Source organism: Artibeus jamaicensis, unplaced genomic scaffold (genome assembly GCF_021234435.1).
Source record: "Artibeus jamaicensis isolate MK-2021 breed Jamaican fruit bat unplaced genomic scaffold, CSHL_Jam_final contig_851, whole genome shotgun sequence".
Taxonomy (NCBI): Eukaryota; Metazoa; Chordata; class Mammalia; order Chiroptera; family Phyllostomidae; genus Artibeus; species Artibeus jamaicensis.
The window spans coordinates 18,755,179-18,772,092 of NW_026521986.1; the positions used below are offsets into that span (position 1 = coordinate 18,755,179).

A 16,914-nucleotide genomic window follows, 5' to 3' on the forward strand; every position below is an offset into this window, starting at 1 on the left:
ATACAACTGAAGACATTGTGGGAGAAGGAAACTACATTCCTTAACAAACAAACAGTAATAAAATAACCACATCTTCTGAACTCAAAAGCAGATGCATAATCTTAAAAATCATGTAACATATGAATGTGCCCATTCCAAAGAATTGGTAGCATGACCAATATATAATGAGGGAGACTCAAGTTGCACCAAATATAAGAAGACTGAACAGGCAAGAAAACATGGGTGGTTTCGTCAAGACAAGCACTAGTGACAAAGCTCAGTGACAAATATCTATTGATCACATGTGTGTGTGTTACCCATAGTCATATAAGAGGTGTTTAGTAAATATTAATTAATTAATGACCATCTACAATGCATCATCAGGTGGTATACTGTCATTGAAGAAGAGTCCCAAGACACACATGCACTTTGGACCACAGCAGGAATGGATGTGCTGGGGATCATACTGCGTCCAATGAGAGTCTTACATAAAGCCTATTTTGCCTGCTTTTGTAAAAAGCATCCCCTTGATGTTTAAGGAGTGATGTTGTTAGGTTCAAGAAACAGTACCTACAATTACTGAAGCATATTTAGGAAAGCAGAGAGGGCAGTTGAAAATGGCAGATACAAACTCTGAGAAAACAAAGTCATTGACATTCCACTGTGAACCCTCAAGAGCCCTTGAGTGGAAAAAAAAATTACTTGCACAGGGAGCAATTGCCTGTTCTCTGATGTCTAAAAAGAATAGACCAAGTGCAGGTTTTTTTTCCTTCTGTTTTGGCTAAAACACCACAGAAAACTGATGCTTCACTGAATTTCCAGGAAAAAAAAACTGTATTGCTTTTGGTAAAATTCATTTTCCACCTGAAGGGAGAGCGTCCAGATTGTCCCATCAAAATACATTTTCTTTAAAAATCTGAAATTTTTACTCTGAAATTTATGAAAAGCAAATTCTACCTTAATTATGATGTGGAACAAAATATTTTGGTATTGATCCCTTTCTCAGTATATTGACGTACAGAACTATTATTTAAAATCATATTGGAAGATAAACGTTTTTTTCAATCAGTGTTTCCAAAGACTTCTCATGTTAGGAAACGTCCATAGCATTACTCCAAAAAGGACTGCACTGGAAATTGTTCCTAATCACTCGGAATGGAACTATCTGAATGCGACCTCCCACATACTGATGCATTTGGGATTCCCATGCACTTCGATGATTTCATTCAAAATGGAAAATCATGTGATTTCATTTTTACTGTTGTTTTTTTTTTAATTGAGAGGATTGTCAGGAAGAAATGTGCATGTGGCTTTATTATCTTTTTTGTTTTAATCAAGAGGCTTGGCAATGAGAAATGATTTCTGTCTGCAATGCACATGGAGCAAATGTGCCTTTTTGGTCATGGCATTTTTCCTTTGTGACAATGGGAGGCGTTTCAGGAGTACACACCATGTTTTGCTGTCCTTTTCTTACAATATTTAGACCTGTTGGTGAAAGGTAAAGAGTGCTGGGAACCAGGAAGCTCTAACTCAGTGCCTTGAAGATAAAACAAGCAGGGGGTCTCCCTTCCTCCAGGTACACTCTGGGCCTTACAGACCTGTCCACACTCCTGCCTCTGGGGCCAGGGGAGATGGAGAGCTGACCTGCCCCAGCATTATACTTCCATCTGCCCTATCACTCTGCTCTTGGCAAAACTGCCATCTAATTTGGGTCCCTACAGTCATAACTATAGAGGAACTCACATACAGGAAGCAAAGTAGGCATGTGCTCTGGCTGAGTATATTCATTTACATTTTGATGACTATCTTTATCAAAAAAATCTTAGTTTTGAATAAATACTTTGAGTCATGGTAAAAATGTGTTGCTTAAGAAAAATATTAAGCTTCGATTTGGGGAAATAAATATATTTTAAGGGCAATTCTTTCTACTTGTTCTTTACTGCTTAATTGGACACCAGATACAGTAATACTAATAAAGGTTGTCTCTCAGGTTGAAGTAACAGTGAAACTTTGTAAATCATTTCACAGGGGGGAGCGGGAATGAGTTGGGGACATTGTGAAGTGACTCACGCTGTCCTCCAGCTGAAATGGCTGCATAACGTGGCTATTAGCCAATCTTACCTTCAGCGAGTCTCATAGTGTGGAGAGCTGTTTGTGGCTTTATAAAAATAATTGGTTTCAAAAACTGTTGTAAGAAAGCATCTTAATGTTATTTTTTAAATAAAATTATTTGCTGCAGGGACAATATGTATTAGCGTATCCTCCCTTCTTCCACCAAAGGAAGGCTGTTTGTTGGCCATTTTTTATGTGATTTGTGGTACAAATTCAGGAAAATGGGTAAAGTAAGATAGTATCTAAAAAGGAGGGAGAAATAGCCAGTAAGCCTAGGTCGGTTTATAATATAACTCAAGATTTTAAAGAAAGAATGGAGTGTGTTATATATGTGTGTGTGTGTGTGTGTGTGTGTATTATATATATAAAATACACACCTCTCTCTTGTGTATGTGTGTGTATATATATGTGTATGTATATATATGTGTGTATATATATATGTGTATATATATATATGTAAGAGAGTTTTTTAATAAGGAATCTGCTCATGCAATCAGGGAGGCTGAGAAGTCTGAGAGCTGCAGTCAGAAAGCTGGTGACACCGGGAGAGCTGATGGTAGAGTCCCAGTCTGTGTCTAAACGCCTGGAAATCAGGAAAGGCCCTGGTAAAAATTCCAGTTCAAGTCTGAGTCCAAAGGCAGGAAAAGATAACTGTCCCAGCTTAAAGGATAGTCAGTCAGCCAGAGAGAAAGAACTCTCAATCTGCTTTACTCAGTCTATCAATTCAAATGTTAATCTCATGCAGAGAATGAACACCCTCAGAGTCACTTCCAGAATTGTGTTCAACCAAGTATCTGAGCACTCCACGGCTCAATCGAGTTGAAAGATAAAATCAACCTTCACATTTGTGTACACAAATATACTTTTGTACTTGATTATGCATTTCTCCACATCCTTTAGCTATTAAAAATACCAAATAAAAATGTTTACATATATATGTGCCAGTATGGTACATATGTGTTAAACAAAATTATCTCAAATAATGAAATAAAACCAAATTAAATATTTTTTAAAATCTGGACACCTAAACCAAGCCTTGCAAATAAAAATATCTCCCAGACAGCCTAAGCTGGACAGCGTCCATAAGCCAAGCCTACGAAGCCATTGCCCAGGTTTCTAAGACTCAGATGACAAAAATAAAGCCCAGATGGAAAGTGTCCTAAAATGATGACTCACAGGTGCCTTTGGAAGCTGGGTGGTGTGTCCAAGTATTTCAGCTACACTTTCCCACCTTCCATTGTAAACATTACCTGGCATCTTCATATTATTTGTAAATAATTCAGCAGCAACATTGACTAAAGCTCCAATCTACCACCCAAAACAAAAAAAAAAGTACCACAGTACAGATTTAAACTTCTTTCTTAATTAAAAATACAGTGTATTTGTAAAGAGACCAAGCATTTGACTGCATAATCTTTCTGGGCCCACATCACTGATTTTAATTCCTGTGCTTGCTGCACTCTCTCCAACTCACCACAAAGAATTGGTGGCTTTATTTAATTAATTAATTTATTTATTCATTCATTCGTCCATTCATTTATTTAGAGGGGGGAAGGGAGGGAGAAAGAGAGGGAGAGAAACACTGATGTGAGACAGAAACATCGATCAGTTGCCACTCGCACACGCCCCAACCTGGGTTGAATGCACAACGCAGTCATGTGCCCTGACCGGGAATCCAAGCGGTGACTGACTGTTAACTCTGCAGACGATGCCCAACCAACTGAGCCTCCACTGCTCAGGTCACCACAAAGGTTTTTTTTTAATGCACAATAGTAAAAATTTACCAGTGAGAATTTCCCCTCAGCAAAGTGAAAACGTGGGGCAAATGATAAATGTCACATTAAAAATATATTACTATTTTTCTGTTTGTTGCAATATGCACCTCCATGTTGTACAAGTATCTGGACTATTTGCACCAATTCCCTTTTTCTACTACCAGTACTTTCTCTGGTCATGTTGGTAGTTCAGTGTTACGCACTTGGCACATCTCATTGAGACATCAGCTGATCAATGACACAGCTATTTAATACTTGAGATGCAGGCGACAATATTAAACAGAGAAGCTTGATGCAGGATCACAAAATATTCTCAGCCTGATTGCCAAGAGACCAAAAACGTGACACACAGAGGGAAGTCTGGTCTCTCTGGAGCACTCAGGCTCAGCTTAGCCATGGCCAAGAAGGCCAACCAGGCTTCTCAACGCAGTAAAATCCAGTCCTGCTCAACCACTCACGCTTCGCATGCTTTACCGAGCAGGGAGGGGCTGGAGTGGGAAACAGGCGGTCTTAATGAAAACCCACCCATGCACACATACACACCATCTGTGTGCTTACGACTTCGGAAACCTCGTAAGAAACAGGGTGTTGGAAAGTTGATTGGATTCACATGTTGATAACATTTCAGAGAAATGAGCCTACTATCTTGCAAGATGACTGTGAAAAATGTCATTGCACGAACTGTTCTTATGGGAACAGAGAACTCTCTACTCCTTTTGTTTGCATTAACCAGATTTCCCTCTCCTACAGCTATTGCAAGAACAAACAACACACTACCTAAAACTGGATCCTACTCTGTACCATTTGCAAGTCAATCAGTGGCAATTCACGGGCATTCGTGTTTCTGCATTGTGTTTTCCAAATGTAGTCATTTCAGAAATATAAATCATGTCTCGGCAAGGCTCAGAGGAAACATTTGACTCAACGTCATGTTCTCACTAATCATTCTTAGCTAAGGCAGGCATAGAAAAAATAAATTAAATTGCACCATCAGTTTAAATATTTATTCTCCTTTATAATTTCCATATCCTAAAGCCAAGTTGTTTAACTATTAAATGTACAGACTCCACTTAGGATATAAAATTATAGCTGTAAGCTCTTTTTTCCTGATGAGTTACATGTGATGCCTTAATCACTAATAGTAAATAGTGGTACTATTGGTACAGGGTAAGTTTTCTGAGGTTTTTCATTATATTTTAGAGAAAATCATCGTTGCCTTCTTATTTTGAACCAATAAAGACAAATTAAAAACATATGTTTCATATGAAACAAATACTATTTTGATGCTAATTCTTTGGACAATAAAAGACCACCTTTTTTAGAAAAACTAGGAGTTTTTCTAATGTTTTTCAGAAGAATCAATATATATGTGTTGTTCCTTTTTTTTTTTTTTACAAATATCCAAGATGTATTGTGAAAGTAAAATAAAATATTTTGGCCAAATACAATCATATGCATTTCTTCTCTCCCATCTTCTTTTAAGGCAGTAACCACAATGTCACAAGGTTCTTCGAATAAAAGTTCTGCTTTTGAAAATGTAGACAATCGAAAATAACATCCAGTGGCTTGTCCCTTGGTGGAGAGACAAAAAGACAAGCAGGTTGGCATTACACATTCCTAACAGTTAATTCTAGCTATGAAATTGCTGCCTAACCAAATGACCACGAAGCTTCCATCAGGGTTAAGAGTTGTGCGTGTGGGGCCAGCAAGAGGTAGGCAAAGCATCCACGAATTACAATTGCTTATTCTCCACAACTTTCAAAGTAAAACTCTATGAATAAATATGGTATCTTCATTACTTATTTAGCTAGATGTCATGTCCTAGCCAGTGATTTGCATGCTTTGAGAAATAAAAGCATTGAAGAAAATTCTTCCTGTATTTCATAGTGTTAATCAGGTTAGTAAGATTTTAAAAGCAAGGGAAGAAGGTAAAGGAAATCTTATACTGTTATGTGGTAGATTTTAGAGAGGCAACTTATACATGAAAAGTTTTTTTAAAAAGACACCTCATTAATGGGGTTTTTTCTTGGATTGTTTTCACATTACTATGAAGTATTCAGGCTAAATGTGCAAGCTGCTAAATTGAATTTGGCAGTTTATATGGTCAGTTGCCATTCTGATCATTTATTTACTTAACATTATTGAAATCAATCTCCTGTCTTAGGCTGCAATAAAATCATCATGATACTAACCAAGTTTATTCATTAAATAGATCATTCATTTTCATCTAAGGCTAGTATTCCCATCTCTACTTTTGTCTAAAATTTATTATGTGTATTCTATCATCAGTGAGACAGCTATTCTGAGATGCACAACCCTTACTGGTCTATGAGTATTGGTGGGCTTTTGTTGGTGAGAAATCTGGCTAAAAAGACGATCTTGTTTATGAAATTTGGCAAAATGTTTCCAATTAGATTATTTTTGACTTTTAAAACATATTCTGTTATGTCGGGGAGGAAACAAATCTTTTCCATCTACCCTTCTAGATTCTCAGCTAGGGCCCTGTAACCAGGTTAGCAAGAGAAACACATACACATTTGTCTAGAGTGGGAAGGGGTGGGAAAATGGGATCGGACAAAGGGGTATGTGCTGAGAGTAATACACTAAGGGGAACTTCGCAAGGCTTGTCTGTTCAGATTCCTAGGCATCCCTCTGTCTTTGGATGCCCTTTATCTCCAAAGACAGGGAGGAAGTCTTTTACAGGAGAATCTTATGACTTGCTTCAAGGAAGAAGTGGGGACAGGGAGAGGTCAGAGTCCTTCCTACACTGGCCATTTCTCAAATTCCTCCAGCTTAAAATATTCAGCATGCCAAGGTGCCATATTCTGGGGTAACATCTCCTAAATCCCATCATTCCTCAATCTGAAACTTTCCCCAAGAAGTATGACTATCTAGAAACTTAGCTGATAAACTGTCCCATGTCCCACTGAACCCGTCTCTCAGTCCTGGGAATAAGTCAGTCCTAAACATTTGTGCCTCATTTCAGCAGGCAGTGATATGGGAGGGAGTAGGGCACCCAGGCACCCACCAAAGTTAGGCCTGAATGTGGTCTTAGTAATTGGGCATGTAACGAGGTACATTGCAATGGGAATAAAAGAAAAGAAAGGTTACTGGATAGAACAAATTATAAACTCAGTTTTTGAGTCCAGAGGGCAAGAAGATTCCAGGTGTTGGGTTCAAGGCATCGTTAGGTGGTCAGGACAGGCAGTAACAGTCCAGTGAACTTCCTGGTTTGAATATCTCTGGTGATAGCAGTAACTGTTCCCGGGGACCTTCTGGGTGGCCCAAACTACAGTAGGCAGGAAGAGTACCTACACGTGATCTGTCACAGTAAAGTTAATATCACTCCAGCTTTAGTTTGCAGGGCTTTGGGAAATGAGCAGTTCTACTCTGTAGTGATGCCAAGTCAGGAAGCTGGGAAACAACTGAAAATATCAATTATTGATAACCTGTACAAATGGCAGGATCCAGTTTATAATGAGATGAAAACAGCTCGAAGATAATAAACATTCACAAAGGTGGATTATAATTTTGCATTGAAATAGATTTTTTTCTCTACAGTCACCTCCATTTCTATCAAAGATAATCAAAGATGATATTTCTATTTGCAAAAATAACTCTAGTCTCATTAAAATTGGCCTAAATTAGTTACAGGGCAGCAAGAAGAATGATTGGTCATATAACTCTTTTTAAGTCTGCTTTGCAAGGGACCGCTGGGAAATCTGAGCATTGGTTCAAAGTCAAAAACATTTTGTTTAGAATTTGATTTGGGGAAGTTTGTCAAAATATCAAAAGACATGAACACTTGATTAAATAAGATACTGGTCATCTATTTAACCAAAGTGACAAAGATTTTAAAGGCTAATATAGAAGGTTACATAGAAGGATGAACAAAACCCTTTTAATATCAACAAGACTAGTTTTCCTTTCATCAAAGGACCCAAAAAGGCAACACAAAGCACAGGAAGTTATTTTGATAAAACACAGAATCTTTGTCTCCTAGGTGAATCACTTGAAAGGTAACTGACAACCTGAACACCCTGGCAGGTGAAAACCAACCCAAGGTTTCAGGACACGAAAGAACTTGCCAGAAAGCAACAGCTGCCCGTGGGATGGAGGATCAGTCAGTAACCAATGGGGACCCAAAACCAAATTCCCAAGAGCCACAATCCAAACAACTAACTCTTGTCAATGTTTTTTTTCCTGCTAATCTGAATTTGGAAAGGAAGAGGCAAAGAGAAATTTTTATCTCCTTCACTCAACTAAGCAAGACAAAGGTTTATGAAAGTGGCCTGGTAAGCACTCTTAACCTTGGCCAGCTTTTTGTCAGCTGATCCAGACCTCAGCTGCAGTCTCCAAGGAGAATGGAGTATTGCAGCCTTTTACTGTCTTGTCCTCGCTGCCAGAAACTACAGGGGAGGAAAATACACATTTATTTTTTTCCCTCTGCCCTAGTTTACTAACTGGAGCTTTCTAACAGAAGATAGATTTATAAGAGAAAAGCATACAACTTTATTTCTTCTAAGTTTTATGTGACATAGAAGCCTTCATAGGGAGATGAGCAGCTGGAGAAGTAGTTAGACCCGAACATTGTTACACTAGTTTGATGAGGAGTGGAAAGTCAAGGGAAAATAATAGGAGAGAGAAGTCTGAGATAATGGTAGTAAACTGAGGGGAACTAGCAAGGCATCTTCCTTAGATTCCCCTCGCTATCTTCAGAGATCAAGATGGTCCTTTTCTTGGGGTATAGCAAGGACACCTCCAACATGAAGACTTTATAACTTGCTTTAGGGAAGAAGGAGGGTCAGAGAGTCCTTCCTGCACCTGCTATTTCTCAAATTCTTCCTGCCTAAAATATTCAGAGTGCCATGGTGTCATATTTGGGGACAGGGTGTCCTGAACCCCATCAACTATGAGTAACCCTGTACTAGGAAAAGATCTTTGTTCAACTTAAAGTATGTTTGTGCTTATCTGTGTGGAAGAGAAAGAGAGAATTCAAGAAACATGTATTATGTATTTCAGAAATTCAGACATTGAAAAAGGATGTAAATAATACTTGAATCTTTACTCCAAAGTTTATTAAATTGCATTTAGATGCTATTTCTGCTCCAAGTCAAACATCTTAGAAACATTATTCCAATTTTTTAAATTAAATGTTATGTATTTTTGAACACAGCATAAACCCCAAATTTTTAGCTAATGCAAGTTGCAAATGAGTTCCATGTTACCTACAAGCAGTGTGTGTACAGTCTTATAACAAGCATGCCCCGGACCCGCGCCCTAGGACACGCTCTGTACGTCAGACTATCTCTGAGCTTAAGACACTCAGTATCCCTGGGTGGTACCCAACATGTGGGTATCTTACCCTTTGTTTACCTTCGTCATGGCCCAGTTTTTCTCAGAGATTTTAGTCAGACACATGATGTTATTCCCCTCTCTTTGTAACTTCAGAATCTTGGATCTGGACCAACAAGCTTTTACTCAACCCATTTAAGGGAATGCAAACAGGAGTTCAGTGAGGAAGGGCAGGTAACTTATGGGACCTGAATTTCTGAAATCATTTGAAGGCAACACTGGGCCTCACGCTGAAACACCGAGGTTTGCAAAGGGCTGACAATCTGCCCTTTTGTCTTTCACCTCACCTCCCACCCTCCAAGTTTATAGGTCCTTTCATATGTTTTTATTCAAGTACAGTTGGTATACATTATTATGTTAGTTATAATAGTTCTGTATGTACAATATGTAGTGACTTGACATTTTTATACCTTACAGTATGACCGCCCCACTAAGATTAGTAATCATCTGTCACCATGCAAACATCACAATAATGCTGACTATGTTATTGAATAGGTTCTTCTAGCGACTATTTTGGTCCTGCTGAGGCTGTGATTTGTCAAGTTACAGATATAATTCTTAATAAGCAGACATAATATAGCAAGTACAAGGAACTGCTATGAATAGGCCTGTAGTAATGTGGTGGTGAGGTGTTGGAGAGGGGGAAGCGTTCTATTGTCCTATGATTAGTCTTAGTCATTTAGCGAGCCTGTGCCTCTAGACTGTGCACTTCACAAGTATTTCTCAGTGTGTTTCTCTCCCCCTTGCAGGACAGGGTGCCACACTGGGCCGGAATTGTGTATTTCCCTTCCGCAGGTCAGATAGGCTTCGGTTAACTAGCTTCCCCTGTGGGCAGGCCTTGTTAAGAACAGAGAAGAACAGTGCCCTGATGCAGTTCCAAGCAGTTCCTTCCCCCCTCTCTTTGCTACAAGCAAGGGGATTTCTCTCTGACATTTACTATTAGAACCTGGTCAAGATAATGGAGGTAAACCTCATTATCAGTTGGAGGTAAAACTGTGGAGGTCCCGCTATGCCTGGGTCCCCTTGTAGTGTTCAACTCTCACAACTGTCCATACTCTGGGCCTCCGGCAATACATCGTCCCAGTGCAGGGGTTCCTGGCCGGGCTCTGCTTCCCCGGGCGCCTCCACTTGGAGTCTCTGCTCCATGAAGTGGGACTCCCTGTGTTTCTGGCAGTCTCCTCAGCCTTGGGGGCAGCAGTTGGCCCTAGGTCATCCCTCTCTTATAGATACAAGAAGAGGTTTTGATTTTTCAGTCTGATCAGCTTTTTACTCATTATTAGGATGGAGAGGGAACTTCCAGGGTCCTGACGAGCAGAACCGGAAACTGGAAGTTCTAAAAACGGGCTGGGGCCAAAGTAGGTTTACAGCTGTGAACACACAAAACACTGCATTTATTCTTGCATTATTTATTAATTATTGTATTATTTTCCACATGGACAACTGTAAACCTACATTTGCCCATCCCCATATTTAGAATTTCCAGTTTCCAGTTCTGCAAAAATGAGTAGTTCAAAGAATGCATAGATCAAGGAAATAGATTGTCAAAAAATATCCTTGCAGCCCAGACAGGAAAATAACAACTGCAGTCAAAAATCTTCAAATGAGATACTAAATGGATGGTATGAGGTTATGGATATCTAAATGGCAAAACAGCCCCAGGGGGAAGATGGTAAGCATGATGCAAACTGAGCTAGGACAGCAGGATCGTATTTTCTACACAGGACTGTATTTGAGCAGTTGCTCTAGCAAAGAAAGCAAGTGAAAAATGAGCACCTAGGTGGACAGACATACTGGAATGCACAAAGATGTCTCATTATCTATAAGGAAAACCGTCTCAGACTTCCAAAAGTATCCAAAAAAGCACACTGGAAGAAGAGCCTCAAACTTTAAGTTTCATAGGCAACAAAGATGTCATGATCCTGAGGAGAATTAGCTCTTGTCAGTTAGTTCCAAACTGCATCAAGAAAACGATTTAATAAGGTAGTAGAGGAAGGGACTTTTACTCAGCCAAAAGTATTGTAACCTTACCACTGTTTTTAATCTTTAAGCTATATCAAATACTTTTAATTCCTCTTTATATTCTGATGGCATTTCCATTGACAAGCACATAATGTGAATTCTGTAGTACTAAGAAACTTACGACTATATTATGCTGCCCTTTAGTTAGCAAACTGAATATGAGATGTTAGACACAGCATACAAATTTACTGCTGATTCAAAGATGCAGTTTGAGGATTTATTTGCTGCATTTGAATCTCACTCTTAATTCTTGTTTTGTGGGGAAGAAATGTATGTTTTTCCAATGAGTATCATTTTTGTTGATTTTGTATGATGAAATATATATCGTAAGGGCCATCATGCCTCTAATAATGTGCTCTGTATAATTAAGGTGAGTTATGAGAAAAATCCAATGATTAAAACTCTAATCATGTATCATTTTTATAGGAAGTTTACAGAGACTCATCTGAAAACCATTCCCAGTTATGCATTTTCAAATCTGCCCAATATTTCCAGAATGTAAGTCATTTCTTTTAAATAAAAATTTTGTAATTGTGACATGTTATTTTCTAAATGTGTCCTATCCAGAAAAATTATCTTCATATATCATGCATTCAAATATTCAAGATGTTTATTTGATTTTGTTATATGTCTATTCCCTAAATCCTAAATGATTTTTAAAGCTAAAATAAATTAAAATTAGTTTGCTCTTGAAAATTTAATAATTCTTGATGTATTTTAATATATCTTGGAATGTGGCAAAATCTTACCTAAAAATCTCTTCCATAAACAGATTTCTCTATCTATGTATAATCAATCTATCTTACTCACTTTTTACCACTAGTACAAACGCTTATATTTTTCCATAAGTGTAGCCAGTGACTTCATTATTATCTAATACAACTAACTCCTAAAAAAGCATCTCTAGCCCTGACCTGCTCCTACATTTAGGCCTGCTTTACCAACTTCCTTCCAAATATCGTCACCTTGGTGTCCGACAACCAGGACAAACTCAGCATGTTCAAAATAAACTCATCATTTTCCCCCTTCCCTAGTCCTTTTAACAGCACCACTGTTTAGTGGCCTGCAAGCTGAAAACCTCAAATTCCCCTTCAGCTCTTCCTCTTCCCTCATCTTGCTGTACCATGACCTATTTTGTGTCTCCACTCGTCTATATTCATGCATTCACTTAACAAATGTTTATTGAGCCCTACTTTAGGGCACAGTAGGATCATCTGGGAAGCTTTATAAAATATAAGTGTTTGCCCCATCCCTCATAAACACTGACTTAATTATCCTGGACCAAGTCTTGGACTTCTTTTTGTTTTAATAGCCTTCCCAGGAGTTCAGTTCTATGGCCAGGGTTGAAAAGCTCCAATATGTCTACAGGTGGACACCATTTGTTAATCATTAATTTTCCCAAATGTCATAGACATTCCTCTCAGTAAAAATCCCATCACTGAACTTGGCTGCATTAGGCATCCTCATTACAAGATGAAATCGGAGGAGACTATTTGAAATGTCATTCCTTATATATTCTTATAGTTAGAAATTTCTCTTTCTCCCTTTTTATTAAGTAAAACTTTTGTTATCTTTTCACTTAAAAGTTCGGAACAAACCTTAAATTTTTAGCATCATCAAAATCAAGAACAAAATTACTGAGATACATTGTAGCTATCATTCCATGGAATGTTCCACTAAAGCATTATGGATTTCTCTTCATCTTCTTTGAAATTACATCTTTAATTCCATAGTATTAGGTAGTCCATTAAAAATGCCTCATTCATCCTTGAGTTTTTTTGTAGTGTCTTTCATTTTCTGCTCTTTTGCATAACTTATCTATTCATTCATTTAATCATTCATTCACTTAACACATTTATTAGGAGTCTGCTACATGTCAAACACTGGGAAAGGGATTTGAGACTCAGTGGCTGCCAGGAACAAACATAGTTCTCCATTTCAGAGAATTTGGGGTGTTAATGAGACAACATAAATCAAACTCATCCAAACAGTTGCCAAGTTGCATTGTGATAATTAGGGAAAGAATTTCATGCTGTCATGAGGATATATTATGAGAAATTTGACCTACTCAGAAATTTAGGGAAAGCTTCTGAAGGAAGTATCAATTAAATGAAACCTGAAGGATGAATAGATTTCGTTTATTGAGAAACTTTCACATCTCGCACAGATCTAAAAAAATAGTAACTAATCTTAACATTATTTGGAAGGGACCATGAATATTAAATGTGTTTTATGATCTAGGGAGCCCCTGACAAAGAAGTTACATCAAAATAGTATGTTTGGAGTTCACGACCCTAATTTTTTATTTTGTCTTATGTTTTTATGATGTTCAGCTACTTATCAATAGATGCAACTCTGCAGCGGCTGGAATCACATTCCTTCTACAATTTGAGTAAAATGACGCATATGTAAGTACAATGAAAAAGGCAGCATAAGCCCTGACTGGTGTGGCTCCATGGGTTGTGCATTGTCTGTGAACTGAAAGGTCGCTGGTTTGATTCCCAGTCAGGACACATGCCTGGGTTTATGGGCCAGGTCCCCTGTTGGGGGGTATGTGAGAAGCAACTGATCTCTCCCTCTCTTTCTCCCTCCCTTCCTCTCTCTCTGAAAAATAAATAAACAAAATATTTTTTAAAAAGAAAAAGAAAAATGCAGCATAGAACCAAGCTACTGCCATTCTTGATTGATAATTTCGGGGTTCCAGATGGCAATCACAGTCCATCTATGGCTAATTGGAAGATCGTATGGGGAGGTCCTTAGATTACATGATGATGGAGAAAGGCCCAGCTGAGCCCTGCCTTCTAGCAACCCCCAGACATGGAACCCTCCAGATCAATCCAGACACCAGCTAAATACTAGCCAGTGGTCCCAGTGGATTCCACATGGAGCAAGAGAATCACCAAGTCTAGCCCTGGCTGAAATCCTAATCCACAAAATTGAGCTGTAGTAAAATGGTTGTTATTTTACCACTTTGTTTAGGGTAATTTGGTAGCCAAAAGAGGTGGCAATTATACTGGTATATCAGTTAAAGATGATTAAAAGACATTGAGGATTAGCAAGAGAAAACTACAAGATTTACAGGTTTCTTACTGAGGCTCCTAAGTAGACATAAACCAGTTATCCTGGGTTTTAAACTTCAGCCAGGGTACTATTTGGACCCTAAAGTGTACATCTGATAAACATTTATACTTGTAAAGTGAAACACTGGTGGCCACTTCCATCTATTTCCTCTCCTCTCTAAAGAAGCCAATAGAATATAAGTGATTGCTGTTGGTGCTCCTATTAACAATAACTCCCAATCACTGAACACCTTTTATGGGCAAGCGCTGTGCTAAGTGCTTCACACATACTGGCCCACTTCATCTCACTCAGCCCCAGTTTCTACTATGTAGAATGAAGATGATAACACTCAGCTGACAGCTCCTGTCCAAGTTCACTCAGCTAAGAAATTAGTCAGAATTTGAAACCAAGAGCGTCCGCCTCCAAAACCATTGGAAAACCATAACATCTCTTTAATGAAAAGCAGACATAATTAAATAAAATGCTGCCTTCAGAAGGACATTTTTACTTTTATAGGGATTTTTTAAAATCCCAAGTAAATACCAATTCGACAGCTAGGTACATAAAATGTGATTTTTAGCAAATAGTGTAATAAAACTTAATTTTGTCAATTCATTAAATTGAATCAAGTGGATTTATTGGCAGTCTTAGAGAACCGGTCTTAGTCTTGATCATTACATAATCATGAAAGGAGCAATATGTATCTTCCAGGCGATTCAAAAAATTACATTTATAAAGTTCTATTTCCAGTGGAAAATCTTCTGATAAACATATATTTTCCTCAGTCTGCTTCAAAAACCTCAACATTTATAAAGAATTTGAATTAACATCTATTATTTTAATTCCTCAATAAGTTAGATGATGCATCAGCGTCATGACTATCACCCTTTGGCTATAGATTTTTTTTTCCCCAGTCACATAATGGAATGTTAGTACTAAAATACTTCATCGATAATTATCAAAGTAGACTAATTAAGATTTATTTCACTGAAAAGCCTTGATAATATAGAGATGACTTATTCTGTGGATTTATAGACCACTACTAAAAAGTGCGTGCTAGTTTAAAAATCAGGACTTTAGAAGCTAAAGATCTAATATATTCCAAGAACTTTGTCAGATGTTATACTTTTTGAGTAATTTCACATCTATAAATTTTCCTTAATAAAATAAACGCTGGAGTAAGAAAAATTTACATAGAAAGCCATTTGTCTCAGAGTTAATTTATAATAGCAAAAATTTGGAAATGACTCACATGCTTAGCTAAGTAGAATAGTTGAATACGAAATACTGAGCAAGCATTATAAGTCTGTTGTCCTAGACTATTTGATCCCAGAGGAAATGCTTTTGACATAATGCTATTTAAAATAAAACATATACTTACAGAAAGGGAAAAAAACCTGATTTTCTTTGAATCACGGAATTATGAGAGATTTCACATTTTTATAGTCAATTTAAATAAATTTTAAAAAATTAAAGTTTCCTTTCATATTCATTAATCTTGAAATTAGTACTTGATGTTAAAAATACACAGGTGACTTATGATGGTGTTTTAAAAGTCTAACCTAAAATGTTACTTTAAAATTAATTTACCTAATTCTAGTCCCAGTTTTCACCTTGGTACTGTATGGCATTTGAAGTATTCAAAGTAACACAATGATGGCTTTGCCAATACATGCACATCTCGTTTTTAAAGTAGTTAAATAATTAGTTTCCACTTCCCTAGATCTCCCAGAGCATGTGGTAAAGTTATGCATAACAGATGCTTAATAATTATTCGTTTACTTTTAGTGAATCTTACCCCCCCCTCTGCTCACCAGAGCAAGCAGACCTAGAAGTCAGAGTGGCCTCCCTCTGCTTTTTTTTTTTTTTTTTGTACTATTGGAACTTAAAAGCAGACTAGAAAAATATTGAAAATCAAAATAAAGTAAAAGTTAAAAAGAAGCTGGGCACTGGCTGAGGCTAGGTTTTGGCTGACGTCTCCCTCAGTTTCTTGTTTTAAACAGTGTCATCTTACACATTAACACATTTATATTTCTTAAAAGTCCAGCTATGCCGACCAGGTCAGCTTCTCTGCTCCTCAGATACTTCACTCTCAGTCTTTCTCTTTGCCCTGTGCAAGTCTGAAGCTTCCTCTTCTCCCTTGGCCCCATTGAACTTGGCAGGTGAAAGGCCAACTTGGCTTCACTATTGCCCTCCATTTGTTTTCCAGCTTGGCGTGCTTTTTGCTCATGGACTAGGGATGTTTAGGGTGTGGGCAAATACCTCTAAGCCTGAGGATCACAGTCAAATGCCACAATCAAATGCCTGTTTAACTGAGGTGGGAAGGGGGCCACCAGACGATGGAAGAAAATCAATAGTTGGAAAGTTCCTTGATTAGAGGGGTTTTAGGCCTCCCTTTTCTCTCTTTTGGTTCCCTGTCCCTCCAACCTGAGCACTCCCTTCTCTCACCTTGCTGATTTCTCATATTCTTGGGGTCTAGGCTGGGCTACTAAGTGCCCGCCATAATGCCAGTTATTTTAAATAAGCCAATTTCTCTGGTTTTTGGCTCTTATTGAGACTTAACAAATGTTCCTCGGACAAAAATTTTAAAAAAACAGGATCTAGACATATGATT

The 16,914-nt window shown here is 37.9% G+C and overlaps 1 protein-coding gene across 2 annotated transcripts in view; it reads left to right on the top strand.

The window, feature by feature from the left end:
* The window catches only part of TSHR (thyroid stimulating hormone receptor), a 92,551-nt gene that overhangs the window by 31,709 nt on the left and 43,928 nt on the right, over positions 1–16,914 (top strand). For both annotated transcript variants that reach the window (XM_053673201.1, XM_037154809.2), the window contains 2 exons: positions 11,667–11,738; positions 13,574–13,648. In XM_053673201.1, the coding sequence (XP_053529176.1) occupies positions 11,667–11,738; positions 13,574–13,648 (147 nt within the window). The remainder of the gene's footprint in view (positions 1–11,666; positions 11,739–13,573; positions 13,649–16,914) is intronic.